The sequence below is a fragment of the Pongo pygmaeus genome, chromosome 18, assembly GCF_028885625.2.
Source record: "Pongo pygmaeus isolate AG05252 chromosome 18, NHGRI_mPonPyg2-v2.0_pri, whole genome shotgun sequence".
NCBI classification, from domain to species: Eukaryota; Metazoa; Chordata; class Mammalia; order Primates; family Hominidae; genus Pongo; species Pongo pygmaeus.
In genome coordinates this window covers 23337017-23361892 of record NC_072391.2, presented here as the reverse complement: position 1 = coordinate 23361892, position 24876 = coordinate 23337017, and the positions used below count along the sequence as shown (strand labels likewise).

Sequence of the window (24876 nt, the reverse complement as noted above, 5' to 3'; positions counted from 1 at the left end):
TTAAGAATTAAAGCATATTTTCCTTCCAACACAACCTATAGATGGTCAATAAAGGCAAACGTCTTGTGTAATAGAAAAAAAATACTACTGGGCTGGGTGCGGTGGCTCATGTCTGTAATCCCAGCACTTTGGGAGACCGAGGCAGGGGGATCACGAGGTCAGGAGATTGAGACCATCCTGGCCAACATGGTGAAACCCCATCTCTACTAAAAATACAAAAATCAGCCGGGCGTGGTGGCGGGCACCTGTAGTCCCAGCTACTCAGGAGGCTGAGGTGCGAGAATCGCTTGAACCCAGGAGGTGGAGGTTAGAGTGAGCTGAGATCGCACCACTACACTCCATCCTGGCAACAGAGGGAGACTCAGTCTCAAAAAAAAAAAAACAAAACTATTTAATTTTTTAAAAATCCCAAATGGTGGTAGATATTTTCTCCCTAGGTGTCTTATACTGTCTTCTCCATAGACCTAAGCATCAGGCTTGTAACTGCTTATTTGAAATCTCTACTTAGATGAATGTCTGAAGTTCCTGTATCCAAAAGTAAGCTCTTAATTTCCCAAACTTTTATTTAAAAACCAACAATGAACTAACTGAACTGTGACTTTTCCCCAGGGTCTCCCATATTCATAACTGTTCAACTAACCCCCCATTTCCTCAAGCCACAAAACCAACAGCCACATTAGTTTCTTCCTTTTCCTTCAATCCCACATCTAACCTATACATAAGTCTTCAGTTATAACCCTAAAACACGTTTTGAATCTTTTTTTTTTTTTTTTTTTTTTTTTTGACAGAGTCTTACTCTGTTACCTAGGCTGGAGTGCAGTGGCGCGGTCTCGGCTCACTGCAACTTCCACCTCCCAGGTTCAAACAATTTTCCTGCCTCAGCCTCCTGAAATTACAGGTACCCACCACCACACCTGGTTAATTTTTGTATTTTTAGTAGAGACGGGGTTTCACCATGTTGGCCAGGCTGATCTCGAGCTCCTGACCTCAGGTGATACACCTGCCTCGGCCTCCCAAAGTGCTGGGATTACAGGTATAAGCTAGCATACCTAGCCTGTTTTGAATCTTTATACTGCGATCTCCAGTGCCACCAGCCTAGTCCATGGTGCCATCATATCCTACCTGGGCTACTATCAAAGCCTCCAATTTGTCTTCTTTCTTCCACTCAGTCCTCACAACAGCCAGAGTGGTCCTGCCTGTTCAATTGTACACTGGTACCACCTCTGATTCAAAACATAATCAACATATGAAGCACCTTCCAACCCAAGGGTTTTGATTTTTTTCCATCTGTTTGAATTTTTTGTCCCTAGTGTTTTTTTGGGATGGAGTCTCACTCTGTCACCCAGCCTGGAGTGCAGTGGTGTGATCTTGACTCGCTGTAACCTCTGCCCTCACCGGGTTCAAGCGATTCTCCTGCCTCAGTCTCACGAGTAGCTGGGGTTACAGGCATGTGCCACCATGCCCAACTAATTTTGTATTTTATTAGAGATGGAGTTTCACTATATTGGTCAGGCTGGTCTTGAACTCCTGACCTCAGGTGATCCACCCCCTTTGGCCTCCCAAAGTGTTGGGATTACAGGCGTGAGCCACCCACCGCGCCCGGCCTGTTCCTAGTTTTTCAACAATCTGGTTCATTCTCATCTAGTCTCAGCTCCAAGTGCACTGTTTTCAGGTTTGGGTTTCCAGGAAACAGTTCTCAATTAGAAGATTAGAATGTAGTATGAAAGTTGTCCAAATCAAAATGAGGTCACTTGTATTAAAAAACAAAAAAACAAAAAAACACAACACCTTAATAAATACATCTAGGGAAGGCCATGAAGAGAGCGTTCTCATGTACAAATGCCTGGTAACAAGCACTATCACAAAAGGCTCTGCAGAAACCACAACCTGGCAGCCGGGCACAGTGGCTCATACCTGTAACCCCAGCACTTTAGGAGGCTGAGGCAGGTGGATCACCTGAGGTTAGGAGTTTGAGACCATCCTGGTCAACATGGCAAAACCTTGTCTCTACTAAAAATCCAAGAACTAGCCAGGCATGGTGGCACGTGCCTGTAATTTCAGCTACTCTGGAGGCTGAGACAGGAGAATCACTTGAACCTAGGAGGCAGAGGTTGCAATAAGCCAAGATCACACTACTGTACTCCAGCCAGGGAAACAGAGGGAGACTCTATCTCAAATAAAAAAATTAAAAAAAAAAAAGAAAAAGAAAAGAAAAGAAAAAAGAAACCACAACCTTGTATAAAGGCCATTGCAGTCCTACACAAAAAATGTTTCTGTAAAGACATCTGCCCAGCAACTGCCTGTCTGACCTCAGATTGGCACCATGCTTGTTATTAATCCTTGTAGCCAAAAATAATTATCTGAAACAATCATATAATCCTCCTAATTCTCCTTTAAAAGTCTTTGTCTTTCTATGCTTCCCTGAGTATATATACAATTTACTAAGACACATGAATGCTCTATTCCAAAGTAAATACCATTTTCTTTTAGAGAGCCTCTCTCTGTTATTTAGGTTTATATAAATGGTGTCAGGAGTGCGATCAAAGTGAGCTCACTTCAGAAGAATCAGCAGCCCCTGGAATCAAATGTGGTACAACTGAGGCCTCTGCATTCTCTGTTTCCATGAGTTACTTTTTATGCCCTAGTGAATCTCTTCTCAGATTCTCATCCTCCCTCACTTTGGTGAGTGATTTATGACTTCATATGGGGTTTGTTTTGGTTGTAAGGCCACCTTAATAAAGAATATTATCTCTCTCCTAGAATGATAAGACTTTCTTTTATGACAAGTCCTTTCTGGTATAAAGACAACCACTCTCCTGGTTTGAGTATCCTGGATTCTACATAATTTATAGCCTGGGTCTGAGGCATGTATTTCTGGTGAATTCACATGGCCTGCATGTCTAGTGTAATATTTTGTTTGGTCTGCATGCCTGGGTTAAAGTTTTTGTGAACACTCTGATTTTGGTTTCATTTTGGCTTGCTTACGTGCATCTATAAATGATTTGGCTCTTTCCCCTTGCTTGCTTCTAAAAATATTCTCAGAGTAAGAAAACATTCTAAATGTTGACGCAGATTCTAAAAGCCACTAGGATGGTCACTATTATCTAAAACACCAGTCTACACTCCTGACATTTGCTGACAGGATTAATGGGATTGTCTTTGCTCTCAAGAGATTAATAAGAACAAAATGGGATTCTCAAACATGAAGGAATGCCAGGTTTTCTGGGATTTGAGCCAGCATTATGGGCCATTTTGGAGCACATTTTTAAACCAATGGGAAAATTATATTTAAAACATTCACAGCTGAAATGGTCATTTTCAAACTCTTTTAAAAACTTCTAACTATAGAGTTGACATGGAGAGCCTTCTAAGTTCTCTATGATTTTTCCTGCCTACTCCGAATCTGCTGACTTTTCTACTGATGCTGAAATAAAACTCATTGCTTATGGCATTCCAGCCAAGGATAAAAAAGTCTTAAAGGGCTTTCAAATTAATGGCTTGACAAATTACAGCAACCTGAACATTTTTCCGAAATGTCCATTTAGGATCGCCTGGCTAACAATCACTTATAGTGATGGAACAGTTAATTGAAGGATTATTAGTCTACAAGAAAAAGTACTAGGGAAATGTTCATAAAAGTTAGGCTTCCAGATCAAACGAGTCAAAATCTTGAGCTCAGATCAACATTATAAGGTATCTCTCTCCAACATAAACATTTTGCTTTGTCTACAAGGCAGGGCAAAAAAAGCCAAAAAAGAAACCTGCTCGAATGCTTCCCTACGTTCATTGACTAGTAAGCAAACCAGGCCAGCACACAAAAGATGAGATTTGTTACTAAAAATGCAAGTCTACTTGGAGATTTTGTTTTTCTTACACAATTTAGCCAGTCCTAGCTAAATGTAAGCATTGGAATATTTAATCCTAAACTTACTTAAGAAAAAGAGTGTTTTGTTTTTTAAAAAATCAAACTTCTATGAAAGCTACTTTACCAAAAATTTTGGTCCACAGTCTTAATTAGAGAAAGTACCTAGCAGAGAAAGTAAAGTTTAGTCACGTAAACAGGTCTCATTTTGTCAGAAATATAAATTGGATCTAACTCTCCTTTATAAATTTGTGAGTTGTATTGCTATCTCATGATTAAAATTCTAAAATAAAAGCTAAAGCATCTTTGTGTATGTGTACATATGTGTGTGTTTAGGTGTGCTTCCACATATGTACATGTTTTATTTTATGTGTTGTGTCTACATGTAAAGTCTGGCCAAAAATCCCTTAAGAAATTCTCTTCAGATTAACTTAAAGGAGCACTCATATAAAATATATAGTAATCAATTCAAATTCCTTTTAGTTCATGTGACTTATGTATATCTTTAACAAATAAGCTGGCTTTAAAATCATTGTTAAAATAAAAATAGAAATGTCTTCAAAATTGTCAACATACATCTTGCCCATACATTTTTGGGTTTACTGCTGAAACAGTTTTATATGTTTCTCTGTTAGATGTTATAACGTCATAAAATTATAACCCCAACTTAAAAACAGAATGATCTTTATGTATCTCCTTGGTAAGTAGGACTAATTTAATGCTGTTGGTTCAATAAAAACATCCGTAACTTTTGTGTTATCAGCAAAATACCCACATATTTAATGTTAAAGGTTCTAACTTAGGTAAACACATGATATTCACAGGCTATAAAAGTGGATAACAGGAAAATAGCTTAAAATGATGGCTGGTTTTGTCTAATATCTCAACTTTCATAAATAATCTAGGTATAATCTTAACAATAAATTTGAGAAACATAAATGAGATAAACTTGTTATGTAATTTAAAATTTTAAATAGATGTTATGTTAAATTAAGTGATACTCATTAAGTGTTTGGGTCATTTCCAAATAAGACCAAAAAATTAAAAATTGCTGAACATAAATATGTTTGTTGTGGACTTCTTAAATTTTATAGAAACACTAAATAAATATATTTGGGTCTATTAATACAAAAAAGTATGTTATGGGGAAATATGCTTCAAAATATTATAATTCTTTTCTATAAGGTAAAGATATGTGACAGTTCAAAATTGCTTACTAGAAATTAAGGTTATTAAAAGTTAAAATTCTATCAATATAAATAATTCTGTATATAGTATACAAAAAAGATGTATTTTTGATAAAAATTATAAGGCATAAATATGTGTGTTCTTTATTGAGAAAAAATATAATTTTGTCTAATTCAGAGGTTATTTAAAGATTATTTCAAAAAGTGAATTTAGGAAATACATAAAAACAAGATAGAAAGGAACCAGGAACTGAGAGAGTGAGAGAGAGAGAGAGAGAGAGATAGAGAGGAAAGTTATGGATATATCGGCTGGGCGCAGTGGCTCACACCTGTAATCCCAGTACTTTGGGAGACTGAGGCTGGGGGATCACCTGAGGTCAGGAGTTCGAGACCAGCCTAGCTAACATGGCAAAACCCCGTCTCTACTAAAAACACAAAAATTAGCCGGGCATGGTGGTGTGTGCCTGTAATCCCAGCTACTCAGGAGGCTGAGGTAGGAGAATCACTTGAACCCAGGAGCCGGAGGTTGTGGTGAGCTGAGATCGTGCCACTGCACTACAGTCTGGGTGACAGAGTGAGACTCTGTCTCAAAAAAAAAAAAAAAAAAAAGAAAATTATGGATATAAAGACATATTTTTGACAAGAAAGGCTGAAAAAATAAAATAATTTTGTGTAAAAAATCTTATGTGATAACTTTTGTCCTAAGGTAAAATGACTGGTTATTTAGAAAAAAGTAAGTATAGGATAAAGCAGAAAGTCTAAGCATATCATTGAATGTCTGAGTAAGGTATGATAAGGTTTGTGAAGAATAAATTTATACAAGAAATTTGTGTGTAATCAGGTTGACTATAATTAGAAGGGAATAATGTCTTTGTAAAGATTGAACTTAATATTAAAAATTTACTAATACAAAACTAAAAATTTGGTCCCCTATGTGAGAACAACAGGTTTTCTTGAAGTGCTGATCTGCTCTTGCTAAAACTGCAAGAGGTTTTGATTTTTAATTCTAAAATCTATTTCTTTAATAACTATCTTCTAAACTGCAGACAGTTTTTATTTTTGCCATGTTTCTTCCTGAGATTCATTTAATTTGTATAGTTTCAGGTCAGAAATGTTGTTTTCTTCATTCAGAATGGTAATTTCATTTCTTGGGGTAGGGTTTTTCTCCTGAAGCTTCTCTGATTCACCTCAAAAATCCAAAAATCTCAAAAATTCAACTTTTGCTGTATCCACTGCATATGATTTGCAGATCATACATCACTGCCCTCAACTCTCATTCTCTCCTTGAAAAGTCTATCTTTTTGCTTGGCTGGGGTGATAATTCTCTCTTTAACTTTTTCATCATCTCCTGTAACTTTTGCTCCAGTTTTAACTTGCCTATTATGACCTGACACTGCAATGTTCTGTCTTGAAGGCCAGAAAAGCAATATTTTCTTTCAGGATAACTTGATTCTAAACTCTTGGCTTTACCTGATATATCTGAATTTTTCCATGTAACCAGAAAATTTCTCATGCTTTTTACTAAGAGCCATGTATTCCCCTACACATACCAGTTTCCTTGTTTACATTCCTCTATAATATGATATACATTCACAATTTTGGACATACTTCCTGTGTCTGATTAAATTCAGGTAACTTTTCATTAGGCTTGACTTCCAGGATACCTAATTAGCTTCCCAAAAGGAAAAGCAATCACACTACAGAAGGTTCTTTACCTTTTTGGTAACTGGCCTAAAACACAAAATTTTTTGTTTTATCAAGGTAATTTCCTGTTACCTTTATGAGATTTCTTTTTGATTACTCAGGTTTGAAGGCATCAAGTTTTTTATACCCACATAACTTTATGTTTAAGTTGATTTTACTTTTTACAATTTATTTTTAATTTTCATAGGTGCATAATAGTTGTATATATTTATAGGGTGCATGTGATATTTTGATAGAAGCTTACAATTTGTAATGATCAAAACTGGGTAACTGGGATATCCATCACCTCAAACATTTATTATTCCTTTGTATTGGGAAAAGTCCAGGCTGAGCGTGGTGGCTCACACCCATAATCCCGGCACTTTGGGAGGCCAAAGCACGCAGATCACCTGAGGTCAGGAGATCGAGATCAACCTGGCCAACATGGTGAAACCCTGTCTCTACTAAAAATACAAAAATTAGCTGGACATGTTGATGTGTGCCTGCAATCCCAGCTGCTTGGGAGGCTGAGACAGGATAATTGCTTGAACCAGGGAGGCAGAGGTTGCAGCGAGCCAAGATTGTGCCACTGCACTCCAGCCTAGGTGACACAGTGAAACTGTGTCTCAAAAAAGAGGAAAAGTCCAAACCTTGTCTCCTATTTTAAAATATGCAGTAAATTATTGCTAACTGTAATTGCCTTATTGTGCCATCAAACACTTTCTATCTAATTGCATTTTTGTACCCGTCAAGAAATCCCTTTTTATGCCCCACTCTGCACTACCCTTTCTAGTCACTAGTCACCACCACTCTATTCACTACTTTCATGGAATGAATTATTTTAGCTCCACATATGAATGAGAATATGCAATGTTTGTCTTTCTGTTCCTGGTTTATTTCACTTAACATAATATCCCCAGTTCCATCCATGTTGCTGCAAATGACTTGATTTCATTCTTTTTTGTGGCTGAATAATATTCCATTGTGTATATATACCACATTTTCTTTACACATTCATCTGCTGATGGACACTTAGGTTGATTCCATATCTTGGTTAGTGTGAGTGATGCTACAATAAACATGAGAGTGCAGATACATCTTTGATACATTGACTTCCTTTCTTTTGGATACACATCTAGCAGTGGGATTGCTGGATCATATGACAGTTCTATTTTTAGGTTATGAGGAACCCCTGTACCATTTTCCAGCGTGGCTGTACTAATTTACATTCCCACCAATAGTATACAAGGGTTTCCCTTTCTCTGCATCCTTACCAGCATTTATTATTTCCTGTCTTTTTGATAATATCCACTTAACTGGGTTGACATAATCTCTTTGTGGTTTTGATTTGCATTTTCCTGATGATTAGCTGCACTGACAATTTTTTCATATACCTGTTGGCCCTTTGTATTACTTCTTTTGAGAAATATCTATTTAGATCTTTTGCCTATTTTTAAATTGGATTTTTTTTTCTATTGAGTTGTTTCAGTTCCTTTTATATTTTGGCTATTTTGGCTATTAATCCCTTATTGGATGAATAGTTTGCAAATATTTTCTCCCATTCTGTAAACTGTGTCTTCCCTTTGTTTTTTTTTTTTTTTTTTGAAATGGAGTCTCGCTCCTTCACCCTGGCTGGAGTACAGTGGCGCAATCTCAGCTCACTGCAACCTCCGCCTCTCCGGTTCAAGTGATTCTTCTGCCTCTACCTCCCGAGTAGCTGGGACTACAGGCACATGCCACCACGCCCAGCTAATTTTTGTATTTTTAGTAGAGACGGGGTTTTACCGTATTAGCCAGGCTGGTCTCAAACTCCTGACCTCATGACCTGCCTTCCTTGGACTCCCAAAGTCCTGGGGTTATAGGCATGAGCCACCGTGCCTGGCCAGAAGCTTTTAAGCTTGACGTAATTCCATTTGCCAATTTTTGCTTTGATGTCTGTGCTTTAAAGGTATTATTCAAGAAATCTTTGGCCAGATGCACATGAATAGCCAGTCCATGACCCTTCAGATTATATTAGGAGAGACAGCCAAGGAATTTTTATAGCTCTGGACACAAGTAAATGTATATTGGTGTTCATTTCAAATGAATACAAAAATCTCTGATCTGACAGTGATGGAAAGAGAGATGTTCCAAATCAATGGTCTTACATTATGTCCATAGGTTGTGTTAATCTCCTGCCACAGGCAAATGATACTAGATCTGACGCAGCTGCAATTGAGTCAACTATTTACTTGAGTTTGTGGTAGATCCACCATCATCCCACAGCATTCATCTGGGTGGATTTTTGCACGAACTAGAGTGGTAACTTAAATGGGGGTATGACTAGGGATCACTACTAATACATACTTTTTTTTTTTTTTTTTTTGAGACAGAGTCTCGCTCTGTTGCCCAGGCTGGAATGCAGTGGCACCATCTTGGCTCACTGCAACCTCTGCCTCCTGGGTTCAAGTGATTCTCCTGCCCCAGCCTCCCAAGTAGCTGGGACTACAGGTGCGTGCTACCATGACCCGCTAATTTTTGTATTTTTAGTAGAGACGGGGTTTCACCGTGTTAGCCAGGATGGTCTCGATCTCCTGACCTCGTGATCCACCTGCCTCAGCCTCCCAAAGTGTTAGGATTACAGGCGTGAGCCACCACGCCCGGCCTCTAGTAATATATTCTTTAAAGGTGGTTCTAATCTCTGCCACTTCCCCAGAATGTAACAATGCTTTTGATTTACCATCTTGGCTAGTGGAGGTAAGTAGTTTCAAAGGATTCAACTTGACTTGACCCTGTAGGGCAGCTCTTCTCTAGAGGCCAGGGAGCCAATGTAAGGGTTACACCAGCTACAAAATATGTCGTTTCCAATTGTACACTTGACAGTTGTGGAGATGCCCGTTGGGTGTGTCCATGGTCTCAGTGTACCCACTGTAAGCCGGAAAAGGACCAGGATTCCATTTATTACCTAGCCTGCACATACCCCTGGTTAAACAAGGGGACTATGATGACACTTTGTATCCCTGAGTATTGCCTAGGCAAACAGCTATAGGTCCTTTTGCAGAAAGACTAGGGTAATCATTATCATGTGCCTTTGCTTTAGTGTTGCAGTCTGCTTCCACCTAGCAATCAAGCCCCTCCTCCAGTCAATAGGTGTCAGCTCTGAAAACCGAAAAGGGTGGAAGAGACCATGAATTACTACTGGGTGCCTTGCTTCGGGCTCCTAGTGATTCATTCATCCACACTTCTGGTTGTGTGGTTTGAGCAATGCCCTCACTGGCTGCCCATCTATTTTGCCTCAAGGAAATTGTGTTTTATTAACCATTATTTGTGGATCAAGTGCCCCAGACTGCCACTCCAAACTTGTCACTGATTAGGAAAATTGTTCACACCTGTGCCACACCCTGATCTCTATTATTTTTGAATCATATCTCCATTGTTATCAGTGAGTCCAGTTCTGTAATAATATCTCTTACTGTCAACAGTTCCCAATGATGCTGGTGTTCCTCTTATTAGCACATTTCTTAATGCTTCGATAAATGCTCTCTGGGCCCACTTGCAAAACAGTCATGTAGTAGATTAGTTGGATGGGACTGATTCAGGGTTTCTCTGAGGTTGCAGTCAAGGTGTTGACTTGGATTGTAGTCACCTGAAGCTTGACAGAAGCCAAGACATCCACTTCCAAGAAGGCTCACTCACATGGCTGGGAGCTGGTACTGGTTATTTTTGGAAGCCTTAGTTCTTCTCCACAGAAGCAAGTCCACAGGGCGGCTTGAAAGACATGGTGACTTACTTAAGGGCAAGCAATTGAAGACCAAAGTAAAATTCACAATACCTGCTATGAACTGGTTTTAGAAAGCATGCATTTTCACTTCCATTGTATTATACAGATCACACAGGAGACGACTGGACAAGGGCATGAATATCAGGAGGTGAGGATCCCTGGGGACTATCGTAAAGCCTGCCAACTATAGTCTACCCTCTGCTTCCAGTGATTCATATTCCTCCCATGTGCAAAATACCTATACCTGCTCCCAATTCCACAATCCTTTATAGCATCGACTCAAAGTCCTGGTATAGCAAACCTGCACAAATTAGGAATTTAAGCTTTTCTAGAGCTCTCCTATTCTTTTGATTAAGTCTGGGGCTTAGTTCTCAGTTTTTTTTCTGTTCTTTGGCTACTGAGGATGAGAATCTCTTTATATGTCTCCTGGGAGGCTTACTAGATTTTATAACTCCTAGCCTCTGATGGTTAATCATAAACAATCTCCATGTATCTGTTCTCTCCCAGATAGCTATCCAGTTCTATAGTCCATATAACTAATACTCTCACATTTTTCAAATGCTTGATGGATGTCACTAACTGGTGCATTTATTCCTCCTCGTATATCATCCCAATTCACCACATATGAACACTGTACTGCTAACTTTTACCAGAGTCTACCACTCATCTTATCATCTACTTTCTCTGGCAACTCTGGGTATCAGTAATCACTAACTGGTTCCCTGGGAAGTAAACTGTAAGATGAAAACTGGCATCCAGGAAGTTTACATAAGATAGAAATTAGCATGCAGGAGTGTTCTTGGGACCAACACCTGTGTGAAGAAAGGAAGGATACCGATTTGGGAGAGAAAATAGTAGGGCTACAGTACATACAGTGACAACAAGGTCAACCACGCAAGGAGTTCTGCAGCTTGGATGACCATTCAGAGCCAATTGGAGCTGGAGGAAAAAGCTGGGCCTTAATATCCCCACCTTGAGCAGTCACTGGATCTAGGCTATTCCAGGAAAATGAGCCTAATTTGGGATGAGGTGGCTCTGTTCAACTGAGGTTATATTGTTGGAAAGGGTCATGGCATCCACAATGGCCATGTTTTCAGAGATGCTTCATTAACATAACTTATCATTAACATAACCTAACTTATCAGAAGTGTTCCTCCTGTCCATCCTTCTCTTTAATTAACAGATCATCACTCTATTTATGTTCCTAATGGCATATACTGTGTACTACAATTATCTTATTTTTCATTCAATTGTTAAGCACTTTTAGCCACGCTAAAATATAAGCTGTAGTTTATAGGACGCTTTCCTTACACCATATACAAAAATCAACTCTCTGGCAGAGATTTCCTGAAGATGCCAAAAGCAACTGCAACCAAAGCAAAAATTGACAAATGGGATCTAATTAAACTAAAGAGCTTCTGCACAGCAAAAGAAACTATCAACACAGTAAACAGACAACCCACAGAATAGGAGAAAATTTTGCAAACTATGCATCTGACAAAGGTCTAATATCCAGCATCTATAAGGAACTTAAACAAATTTACAAGAAAAAAAAATCCCGTTAAAAAGTGGGCAAAGGAAATGAACAGAGACTTTTCAAAAGAAGACATACACGTGGCCAAGAAGCATATGAAAAAAAGCTCAATATTGCTGATCATTAGAGAAATGCAAATCAAAACTACAATGAGTTACCATCTCATACCAGTCAGGATAGCTATTATTAAAAAGTCAAAAAGTAACATACTGGTGAGGTTGCAGAGAAAAGGGAATGCTTATACACTGTTAGGGGAGTGTAAATTAGTTCGACCATTGTGGAAAGCAGTGTGGCAATTCCTCAAAGAGCTAAAAGCAGAACTACCATTTGACCCAGCAATCCTGTTACTGGGTATATACCCAAAGGAATAGAAATTGTTCTATCATAAAGACACAGGCACGTGTACATTCATTGCAGCACCACTCACAATAGCAAAGACATGCAATAAGCCTAAATGCCCATCCATGGTAGACTGAATAAAGAAAATGTGGTACATATACACCAAGGAATACTATACAGCCACAGAAAAGAACAAGATCATTTCCTTTGCAGGAACATGAATGGAACTGGGGGCCATCATCCTTAGCAAACTAACACAGGAACAGAAAAACAAATGCCGCATGTTCTCACTTAAAAGTGGGAGCTAAATGATGAGAACACATGGACACAAAGAGGGGAACAACAGGCACTGGGACCTACCAGAGGGTAGAGGTTGGGAGAAGGGAGAGGAGCAGAAAAAATAACTATTGGGTACTAGGCTTAGTGTCACCTGGGTGACAAAATAATCTGGACATCAAACCATTACGAGCCGAGTTTTTCGGTATAACAAACCTTCACATGTACCCCTGAACATAAAATAAATGTTAAAGAAAAAACCAAAATCTAATTATATTCTGGAGGGAGGAGAAAGATGACACTTTTGATTACATACTATATATATGTTATCTTTCTCAAAGGAAGTAAACATGATGGCTATGACCTGTTATTAACATCTAATTTTTATTTTGGTATTTCCAGTAACAATGAACTGTAAACGAAGCTTCAGTTTCATCAAGAATAAAAGATCTTTGAAACGATACCTTGCACAAATGTTTGATCTGGATACCTGCTATCAAATCAGTAGGTTCAGCTTCAAAATACTTGCTTTGCATTTTCTCATAAAATTGATTTTCTTCAGTTTTTTTCTCAGGTGGTTCCACAAACCAGTAAGAGCGCTACGAAGGGAAAAAAAATACCATCACTGCCATGGCACGGAAAGGAAGCACTAAACAATACTTTGGTCTGTTAGCTTTTGTATTGAGATGGATTGCACAAAATTTCTTGAAATTAAATTTTGGAGCTAATTGGCTAGTGTCTGAATACCCGGGGCATAAAACATGTACTATTCTTTTTTTTTTTTTTTTTTTTTTGAGACAGAGTCTTGCTTTGTTTCCCAGGCTGGAGTGCAATGGCGCAATCTCGGCTCACTGCAATCTCCATCTCCTGGGTTCAAGCAATTCTCCTGCCTCAGCCTCCCGAGTAGCTGGGACGGCAGGTGTGCACCACCACACCTGGCTAATTTTTGTATTTTCAGTGGAGACGTGGTTTTGCCATGTTGGCCAGGCTGGTCTCGAATTCCTGACCTCAGGTGATCCACCCTCCTCGGTCTCCCAAAGCACTGGGATTACAGGCATGAGCCACGGTGCCCAGCCGAAAAGCAGACTATTCTATTAAAATCATAAGAGGCCAGGCGTAGTGGCTCACGCCTGTAATCCCAGCACTTTGGGAGGCTGAGGCGGGCAGATCACAAGGTCAGGAGATCGAGACCATCCTGGATAACACGGTGAAACCCTGTCTCTAATAAAAATACAAAAAAAAAAAAAATTAGCCAGGCGTGGTGGCAGGCGCCTGTAGTCCCAGCTACTCGGGAGGCTGAGACAGGAGAATGGCATGAACCTGGGAGGCGGAGCTTGCAGTGAGCCGAGATCGCACCACTGCACTCCAGCCTAGGCGACAGAGCGAGACTCTGTGTCAAAAAAAAAAAAAAAAAAAAATCATAAGAGAGACAAAAGAAAACCACTGAGAGATGAGGCCATAGCAAACAGTATTCTATTACTCTAGAATACTGGAGTATTCTAATACTCTAGAATTACTCTATAGGATCTTCTTTTCTGAGCAATACAGAAGTGAAAGATAATATGAAAAAATATTGAGAAGAGAGGGCAGGATGCAAATCCTCCCCATTTCTCTGAGGTTCTGACTCTAGGAGATCTGACCTAACCAAGGAAATAGTGTAGGTGGTGTGCGCCCAGACATAACTAACCTCTCCTAGCATATAAAGACCCATCATATATTAATTTATTTTTATTTTATTTTTTTGAGATGGAGTTTTGCTCTTATTGTGCAGGCTGGAGTGCAATGGTGCGATCTTGGTTCACTGCAACCTCCACCTCCTGGGTTCAAGCAATTCTCCTGCCTCAGCCTCCCAAGTAGCTGGGATTACAGGCGCCTGCTACCACACTTGGCTAATTTTTGTATTTTTAGTAGAAAAGGAGTTTTGCCATGTTGGTCAGGCTGGTCTCAAACTCCTGACTTCAGGTGATCCACCTGCCTTGGCCTCCCAAAGTGCTGGGATTACAGGCAGGAGCCACTGCATTGGCCCCATCATATATTAATTTCTTTATGCCAGAGTTTAATCTTTTAGAAAACATTTTCCTATAAAAGTGATAGATTACTCATAATTTGTAAAGTTTGGGGTCTCAAGCTATTTTTTTTTTTTTTTTGAGATGGAGTCTCGCTCTGTCGCCCAGGCTGGAGTGCAATAGCACGATCTCAGCTCACTGCAACCTCTGCCTCCTGGGTTCAAGCGATTCTCCTGCCTCAGCCTCCCGAGTAGCTGGGATTACAGGCACGCCACCACGCCTGGCTAATTTTTTGGTTTCACCATGTTGGCCAGGCTAGTCTCGAACTCTCGACCTCAGGTGATCCGCCTGCCTCAGCCTCCCAAAGTGCTGGGATTACCAGCGTGAGCTACCATGCCCAGCTGGTCACAGGCTATCATCTACCACTATTTATGTTTACCGGAGGGCTTAGAGTGTATTAGGAAAAGGCTAGTGAATTAGTATGGCTGGAGTGTAGATGAAAATGGTTCTTCCACCTGACCTACTGATTCTATTACAGACAGTGCTAAATAACTGATTGCTTTTATAAATATCACAAATGAAGTTCATAAGGACGGGTGCCTCTATCAATAACAGAAAAATTATAACTCACCTGTAAGAAAAAGTTCCATGGCTTGGGCACACCATAGCTTCCTGGAAAGATAGCCTCTATATACCAGGCCACAAGGCTATACAAGAAAGCATCAAATAAAAACATTCCCAGCACACAGGCAAAAGAAAAGTTATCCGGTGTAGTTGATGAGAAGATGTTATTCCATTTAAGTCCAATTCCTAAGACATAACAGGAAGGGTTTAATTTGGTGCCAACTGAGATTAAAAGTTATTTATCTATGTCATAATTAAATACTTAAGAAAATAATTGTGTTGATACTTTCTGGAGATTCCTACTAGATAGAGTCAGTCACTTTCTTGCACCCTTAGAATTTAGGTTGCCCCTGAGGGCATCTCAGTAAGTAATCAGGTAATGTGCTCCCTATTATACCCCAAACAAGCAAATAACTGGAAAAGACTGAAACAAAAATAAAATATAGCTGTGTGTGGTGGCTCACACCTGTAATTCCAGCATTTTGGGAGGCTTAGGCAGGCAGATCACCTGAGGTCAGGAGTTCGAGACCAGCCTGGCCAACATGGCGAAACCCCGTTTCTACTAAAAATGCAAAAATTAGCTGAGTGTGGTGGCAGGCGCCTGTAATCCCAGCTACTCAGGAGACTGAGGCAGAAGAATTGCTCGAACCTGGGAGGCAGAGGTTGCAATGAGCTGAGATCGCACCACTGTACTCCAGCCTGGGCCACAGAACAAGACTCTATCTCAAAAAAAAAAAAATATATATATATATATATATATGTAAGAAAAAGTTCCATGGCTCAGGCACGCCATAGCTTCATGGAAAGGCAGCTTCAATATACCAGGCCACAAGGCTATACAAGAAAGCATCAAATAAAAACATCCCCAGAACATAGGCAAAAAAAATTTTTTGCTATATATGTATCAAAAAATCAGGAAAATAGGGTTTAACAAAAATAAGCAGGCTTATGGGTTGTTAAGACAGTGGTTCCTCTCTCTCCACCCCTCCCCATGCCAAATATTCACTGAAATATAAAATTTTAGAAAAACATAATCATTGAAAAGTAGGGATAAATACTGAGCAAAAGACAGAAGACTAGAAGAATTCTTGCACAGATACTGTGCTGATAGTAAAAGGAAGGAGGATACTAAAAACAGACTGTGTCACTTTTCACCTATCATTAGATAGCAGGTAGCAACTCCAAAAGAAGTGGGAAGAGGCTGCAGGAAATTTTGGAAATACTAATACAGAATGAGGAAGCACTCATGTCTATAGGTGGTGGTAATAAAGTAATGCAATTCTTTGAAGGGCAGTTTAGCAATCTCAATCAATATTAGAATTATAAATATCCAGTCAGATACCAAAAATATATCTACTAGAAACATTGTAAAAATTACAAGGTAAATACTCACTCCATTTTTCTGCATCAGCTGGAAATTTAACTCCCAATGACATTGCAAAATTTGAGCTGAGACAGGCTGCCAGCTTCTGGATAAGTGTCATCTCTCTATAGTAGAGACGGAGGCCAGAAGCTGGAAAATAGACAGCGAAAAAAAACAAAGTTCCCGAAGTAACTGCAATATTCGCTGCAATTAAGAAGAAAATTATAAGGTCAATTTAAGCAATCTTCAAGAATCTAAAATACAAATATTTTTGTTGATGATAAGTGCTCTAAAATAAGTGTGAGAAACAGAAACTTGTCTGTTTTATACAACATTGCTTCCCTCAGCACAGGGCTCTAATAAGATAAAATAAACAGCATGCAAAATTAGTGGGCAATATAAGCATGGAGATAAAAATCCTAAGAATGAATGAAAAAAATGCTAAAGATCAAAAACACTGTAACCAAAATGAAGAATGCCTTTGAGGGGCTCATTCATAGACTGCACATGGCTAAGGAAAGAATCTCTGAGCCTAGGGATATATGGATAAAAATCTCAAGAACTGTAAAGCAAAGAAAACAAAGACTGAAAAAAAAAGAACAGTAAAAAGCATCCAAGAACCATGTGACAATTACGAAAGGTATAACAAATGCATAATAAGTACATAAGAAGTAGAAAAAAGAAAGAAACAGAAGAAATATTTGACACAATAATGACTGCAAATTTCCCCCACATTAATGTCAGACACCACACCACAAATCCAGAAAACTCAGAGAACATCAAGCAGGATGAATGCCAGAAAACTTTAACTAGGCAAAATCATTTTCAAGTTATAGAAAATCAAAGATAAAGAAAAAAAGTCCTGAAAAAAGCCAGAGGAAGAAAACACCTTACTTATAGAGGAACAAAGATAAGAATTACATCCAACTTCTTTTCAGAAACAAAACCAGAAGAGGATTGAAATATTTAGTGTTGGAAGAAAAAAACTTCCAACCTAAATTCTGCACCCTGTGAAACTATCCTTTGAATGTAAAAGAGAAATAGACTTTCCTAGACAAACAAAAATTGAAGAAATTTGTTGCCAGTTCACCTGCCTTGCAAGAAACACTAAAAGAAATTCTTTAAAGAGAAGAAAAGTGAAATCTGAATCTCTTTATGTAGATTAGGTTAGAAACTCTAATCCACTTAAAGAAGAGCATCAAAGAAGTAATAATCGAAAGTAACATAAAATCTTTTTTCCCCACTTTTATTGGAAAATAACAATTGTATATGTTTCAAGTGTATGATGTGATGATTTGATATATGTATACATTGTAAAATGATTACCACAATCAAGCTGATTGACACATCTATCATCTCATATTTGTGTGTGTGGGGTCGGGTGGAGGGAGAGTACTTAAGATTTACTCTGGATAAAGAAAATGTGGTACATACACACCATGCAATACTATGCAGCCATAAAAAAGAATGAGATCATGTCCTCTGCAGAGACATGGATGGAGCTGGAGGCCATTATCCTTAGCAAACTAATACAGTAATGGAAAACCAAATACTGCATGTTCTTACTTATAAGTGGGAGCTAAACGATGAGAATGCATGGACATATAGAGGGGAACAACACACATACGGGCCTTTTGGAGGGTGGAGAGTTGGAAGAGGTAGAGGATCCGGAAAAATAACTAATGGGTACTAGGCTTAATAGCTGGGTAATGAAATAATCTGTACAACAAACCCCCATGACACAAGTTTACCTATGTAACAAACCTGCACTTGTGTCTCTGAACTTAATAAAAGTTAAAAAATTGAAGTATACAATATAGTATTATTAACTATTGTCATCATGATGTACATTTCTTGTTCTTAACTGACCTAACAACTAAGAGTTCATTCACAAAAATAATATCAACAATGAATTTGATTATGTACACTTATGTATGCATATATCTTAGGTATATGTATTTATGTATGTTTATATATAAGTGAAATGAATGACAACCATGATAGGACGGGAGGAAGGAATTAGAATTATTTTGTTATTATAAGGTACTCACACTACCAGTGAAGTAGTATAGTGTTATTTTAAAGTAATTTTGAATTAACTGTAAATGTATATTGCAAACTCTAGGGCAACAACTAAAAAAAGTAAAAAAAGAAAAAAGAAGTACAACTGATACTCTAAGAAGGAGAGAAAATGGAATCATATAAAATGCTCAAGGAAAACCACAAAAGGCAAAGAAAGAGTGGAAGACAAAAATAGAAACAAAGAATAAGGGCAACAAATAGAATACTATTGAACAAATATGGTAGATATTAATCTAACTATATTAATAATCACTTTGAATGTCAAAGGTCTAAATGCACCAATTAAAAGAGACTGTCAGAGAGGATTAGAAAAAAATAAGGCCCTATGATACGTTGTCTACAAGAAACCCACATTAACTATGAAAACCCATGTAGATTAAAAGCCAATGGGTGGAAAAAATATACCATGCTAACACTAATCAAAAGTAAGCAAGAATAGCCATATACATTACAGACTCAGCACACTTCAAAGCTAGTAAAGTTATCAAAGATGAAGAAGGGCATTACATAACAATAAATGGGCCAAATCTCCAAGAAGACATAACAATCCTTAAAGAGTAGGCACTTAAGAGCAGACCATCAAAATACATGAGTGAAAAACTAATAGAATGCTGAGGAGAAAAAGCTGAATCCACTATCATAGTTGGAGACTTTCATAACCCTCTATCAGAAATAGACAGATCCAGCAGGCAGAAAATCAGTAAGGACATAGTTGATCTCAACAACACCATCAATCAATGAGATATAATAAACATCTACAGGCTACTTCATTTAATGACAGCAGAATACAAACTCTTGTCAAGCTCACATGGAACATTCACCAGGACAGACCATATTCTGGGTCATAAAACACATCTTAACAAATGTAAAGGGACAAAAACCACACAATGTCTGTTCTCAAATCACATGACATTAAAATAGAAAATAAAAATAACTGAAAGATACTGGGAAATATCAAAACACATGGAGATTAAATGATATATTTCTAAATTATACTTGGGTCAAAGAAGAAATATCATGAGAAATTTTTGCATTGAAGGCATATATTAGAAAAGAAGAAAGATCTAAAACCAATAATCCTAAGTTTCTACCTTAGGAAACTAGAAAAGGAAGAACAAATTAAATCCAAAGTAAGAGAAGAAAAGAAATGAGCATTAGAGTAGAAATTAATGACATTAAAAACAGGAGATCAGTAGAGAAAATTAATGAAACCAAAAGCTACTTGTTTGAAAATATTAATAAATCTTTAGGCATGCTAAGAAAAAAAGACAAAAATTAATAATATAGTAAAAAGATAAGTTTGCCAGGAGTTGGGTGATTATGATGTGTTAATACAGGTTTATTAATTGTAAGAAATGTACTACTCTGATGTGGGATGCTGATAATGGGGGAGGCCATGCATGTGGGGAGCAGAAGGTTTACAGGAAACCTCTGTACCTTCATCTTAATGTTGCTTTTAATCTAAAACTGCTCTTGAAAATATCTTTTAAAAAAATTAGGAAGGGCCAAGAGTGGTGGCTCATGCCTGTGGTCCCAGCAATTTTGGAGGCTGAGGCAGGCAGACTGCTTGGGGCCAGGAGTTAGAGACCAGCCTGGGCAACATAGTGAAACCCCATCTCTACTAAAAAAATACAAAAATTAACCAGGCATGGTGGCACACACCTGTAATCCCAGCTACTTGGGAGGCTGAGGCATGAGAATCACTTGAACCAGGAGGCGGAGCTTGCAGTGAGCCAAGATCGCACCACTGTACTCCAGCCTCGGCAACACAGCAAGACTCTCTCAAAAAAAAGAGATATTAGAAATTGCCAGATTAGCAAAAGCTAAGAAAATTTGCTAATAGACCTGCCCTATAATATAGTTCTTTCAGCTGAATGAAAGGACATTAGATGGTAACATGAAATCACATGAAAAAATAAAGAGCTCCAGTGAAGGTAACTACATAGGCAAATATAAAAGCCAGTGTTACGATAATGGTTTCTTTTTCCTTCTATATGATTTAAAAGATAAATGCATAAAATAATGATAAACATGTTAATAGGCACACAATATAAAGATGTAATTTGCAAAAATACCAACACAAAGAGGGGCTGAAGCTTGACAGAAGAGTTTTTGTATAGTATTAAAGCTAAATTGTTATTAATCCAAATTCAATTGTTTAAGATACTAATTGTAATATCCAAATTATCCCCTCAGAGAAGAACTAGAAAATATACAGAAAAGGAAATTAGATGGGACTCAAAATGGAAGCTATGAGAGAAAAAAAGATATAACATATATAAAACAAATACCAAAATGGTAGATGTCAGTTCTGTATTTTTTTTTTTTTTTTTTTTTTGAGATGAAGTCTCGCTCTGTCACCCAGGCTGGAGTGCAGTGGCACGATCTTGGCTCACTGCAACCTCTGCCTCCCAGGTTCAAGTAGTTCTCCTGCCTCAGCCTCCTGAGTAGCTGGGATTTCAGGCACGTATCACCACGCCCAGCTAATTTTTGTATTTTTAGTAAAGACATGGTTTCACCATGTTGGTCAGGCTGGTCTTGAACTCCTGACCTTGTGATGTGTCTGCCTCGGCCTCCCAAAGTGCTAGGATTACAGGTGTGAGCCACCACGCCCGGCCAACGTTCTGTATTCTTATCTTCACAAAAAGGCAAGGGTGGCAGAATGGATTTTTAAAAAATGATTCAAATATACAAACTGGTTGAAAGTGAAAGGATGGAAAAAGATACTCTATGAAAATAACAAAAAGAGATCAGGGTGGTTATATGAATATCAGACAAAATAGACTTTAAGTAAAAATATTGTGAGAAAATTTCAATAACTATAAAAAATCAGAATGCACTAACAGTTACAGAAGAGGAAACACACATGACTCATATTAGTAACACACAGCTTCATTAACAATTGGGAAATGTAGATTTAAATTGCTATGCGATAACATTTCATATCCCTAATTTGGCACAATTAAAAGCTTGGCAATTCTAAATATTGGCAAGAATATGGAGCATGAGGAATTCTCATCTCCTTCAAGTGAGGCTGTAAATTCATAAAATCACTTTGCATGTGAGCCCTCAATGGGAAAAGAAATGATTTTTCTTGGTCTTTGTATATTAGACACTGTACAAGTTCAGATATCCACGTTTTTTTTTTTTTTTTTTGAAACGGACTCTCACTCTGTTGCCCAGGCTGGAGTGCAGTGGCATGATCTCGGCTCTCTGCAACCTCCACCTCCCAGGTTCAGGTGACTCTCCTGCCTCAGCCTCCTGAGTAACTGGGATTACAGGTGACCAACCACACATGGCTAATTTTTGTATTTTCAATAGAGACGGAGTTTCACCATGCTGGCCAGGTTGGTATCGAAGTCCTGACCTCAAGTGATCCACCCACCTCAGCCTCCCAAAGTGCTGGGATTACAAGTGTGGGCCACCATGCCCGGTCACAGATATCCAAAAATGTAAACAAATGAATGAATGTATAGCTGCATCCACTGACTTCCTATTCATTCCCATCTTCAAATCCTTCACAAACCTACCTCAATTGAAGCATAGCATTTCCAGGCCTATCTCAACCTGGAACATCTTTTTTTTTTTTTTTTTTTTTTTGACGGAGTCTCGCTCTGTCGCCCAGGCTGGAGTGCAGTGGAGCGATCTCGGCTCACTGCAAGCTCCGCCTCCTGGGTTCACGCCATTCTCCTGCCTCAGCCTCCCGAGTAGCTGGGACTACGGGCGCCCGCCACCACGCCTGGCTAATTTTTTTTGTATTTTTAGTAGAGACGAGGTTTCACCGTGTTAGCCAGGATGGTCTCGATTTCCTGACCTCGTGATCTGCCCGCTTCGGCCTCCCAAAGTGCTGGGATTACAGGCATGAGCCACCGCGCCCGGCTTCAACCTAGAATATCTTAATCCATTTCCTTTTTTTTTTTCAATGTGTACACTATGCTTCATTAATTTTCATTGTTCTCTGCATGTCTTCTTATGATGGTTCATTTTATGTGTCAACTTGACTCTCCATGGAGTATACAGATTAAACATTATTTCTGGGTGTGTCTGTGAGGAGGTTCCCAAATGAGATAAGCATTTGAATCAGTGCACTCAGTAAAGCAGACGGTCCTCCCCAATGTGGGCAGGCATCATCCAATCTGTTGAGGGCCTGAAAAGAACAAAAGGGTGGAGGAAGGGGGAATTCGCTCTCATTTCTTCCTTGCTGCCTGCTTGACTGGGACATTAGTCTGTTCCAGCCTTTGAACTGGGATTTACACCATCACCTCCCCTGGTTCTTAGGCCTTCAGAGTCAGACTGGAATTATACCACTGGTTTTCCTGGGTCCCCAGCTGTACTCTGCAAATCATGTGACCCTGACTAATGTATTTCATAAACTACTTTTTGTGCATATAATATTCATGTCCCGAAGGTCAATATTAGCTCTGTGGGGCAGACAGTATATTTCAGATACATAGGCTGGGCACAGTGGCTCATGCCTGTAATCCCAGCACTTTGTGGGGCTGAGACAGGTGGATCACCTGAGGTCAGGAGTTCAAGACCAGCCTGGCCAACATGGTGAAACCCCGTCTCTACTAAAAATACAAAAATTAGCCGGGCATGGTGCCAGGCGCCCGTAGTCCCAGCTACTCGGGAGGATGAGGCAGGAGAATCGCTTGCATCCGGGAGGCGGAGGTTGCAGTGAGCCGAGATTGAGCCACTGCACTCCAGCCTGGGCCACAGAGTGAGACTCTGTCTCAAAACAAACAAACAAACGAAACAGAAAACAAAACAAAACAAAAACACACATACACAGAAGACACACAATGAGGATCTATTAATTAAGTGCAAGAACCCTTTCTTTCATTGAAGCAGTACTGCCATTTTCTTTCTCTTCACATATAGCACTCTCATCATCAGATACTAGCAAACATCAGTCCCTCCAATGGAATATACAGGAGCCATCTCCATCTCAACCCTTCCTGCTGGAAGGGTTGGACAAATACCATACATGAAGTAGCAGCTAAAGGTTAGAAAGAACACACAGACATGCTCTTATTTTGGTTTTTGTCTTTCTTCACATGTATCCTGTGCTACGTTAATTGTCACTGCTCTCTTCATTCCCTTCCAAATCATTTCACGTGTATATGATATTTGTCTTTTTGGTTAGAGTGTGTAAACAGAGGCTGTAGATGAGTTGGCAGCTAAAGTGTAGTTACTGAGAATATCTCACCACTGGAATCTCAGACTCACCTCTATTGAAGAACGTGCTAACCATAAAGCTGAAGCATATTGTGGCGATGGCATAAAACAGCAAAAAGATAAAGATAAGTGTTGGGTCACTGCTTTGGATGACTGGTGCAGGTTCAACCTAGCAAAACAATTAGGAAACCAGTTTAGTCATGCTCTAAGTGGTATCACACCAAAACCAAAGAGGAAAAATGAAACATCCATAAGTATTTTAATAGTCTTAGTGAAACTGATGACTCTGCTCAGTGAGATGGAGAGTTAACAATTTATTTCCTACAGATGGCCCATCCCTCTAGGTCTAAAGTTTTGTTTGCTGAGAGACTAAGCATTCTCTGAGTTTCCACTGTGGAGTCAACAAAAGCCACATTTTCATCCCCTAGAAACCCAAGGCCCATTTGGCCCCACACCATGTTTCTGCTTTCCCTCTCAAAGTTTATTCAAAACATGCCGCAGCCAAATAGACACTTGCCTTGACAAAGAAAATTATGCACGTAAAACTGATAATAAAATACAAAGAGAGGAACGTGAGAAATAGGCCGCCCAGAGCATCCAATTACTGACTCCTATCATGAGCTGGTACTCCTGTGGGAGAGTTGACAGAAATCAGATATCATGTAAAATAATACATCGATACAGTGCCTTAGAGTTTTCAGAATACTTTCACAAACATTATCTAGTTTAATGTCTAAAATCAAAATGGGTTAAATAATGAGTATTATCATCTCCATTAATCTATCCATAAAGGATAGAATCAGGGCTCAGAAAGTCAAGAAGCTTCATCAAAATTAGTCAGCTAGTGAGTGGCAGTACTGTGATTCTTAAAAGCCCAGAGATAATCTCCCCAGTAATTCACCTTATATTGTTAAGACATGAAAAACACTTAAATGAAGCTATAAACCACTTATATTAACATCTCTTTTCTTTTTATGTCCTC

At 38.9% G+C, this 24876-nt stretch overlaps 1 protein-coding gene across 1 annotated transcript in view; it reads right to left on the bottom strand.

Annotated features, from left to right (window-relative positions):
- LOC129015447 (phospholipid-transporting ATPase ABCA3-like) overlaps nt 1–24524 on the bottom strand; it is a 30067-nt gene extending 5543 nt beyond the window's left edge. Inside the window, exons 1-4 of the mRNA XM_054453429.2 lie at nt 23946–24524; nt 16665–16838; nt 15279–15457; nt 13106–13240 (exon numbers count right to left, since the gene is read on the bottom strand). Of these exons, the coding sequence (XP_054309404.2) occupies nt 13106–13240; nt 15279–15457; nt 16665–16838; nt 23946–23970 (513 nt within the window). The 5' untranslated portion in view covers nt 23971–24524. The remainder of the gene's footprint in view (nt 1–13105; nt 13241–15278; nt 15458–16664; nt 16839–23945) is intronic.
- Nucleotides 24525–24876: the final 352 nt, after the last annotated feature.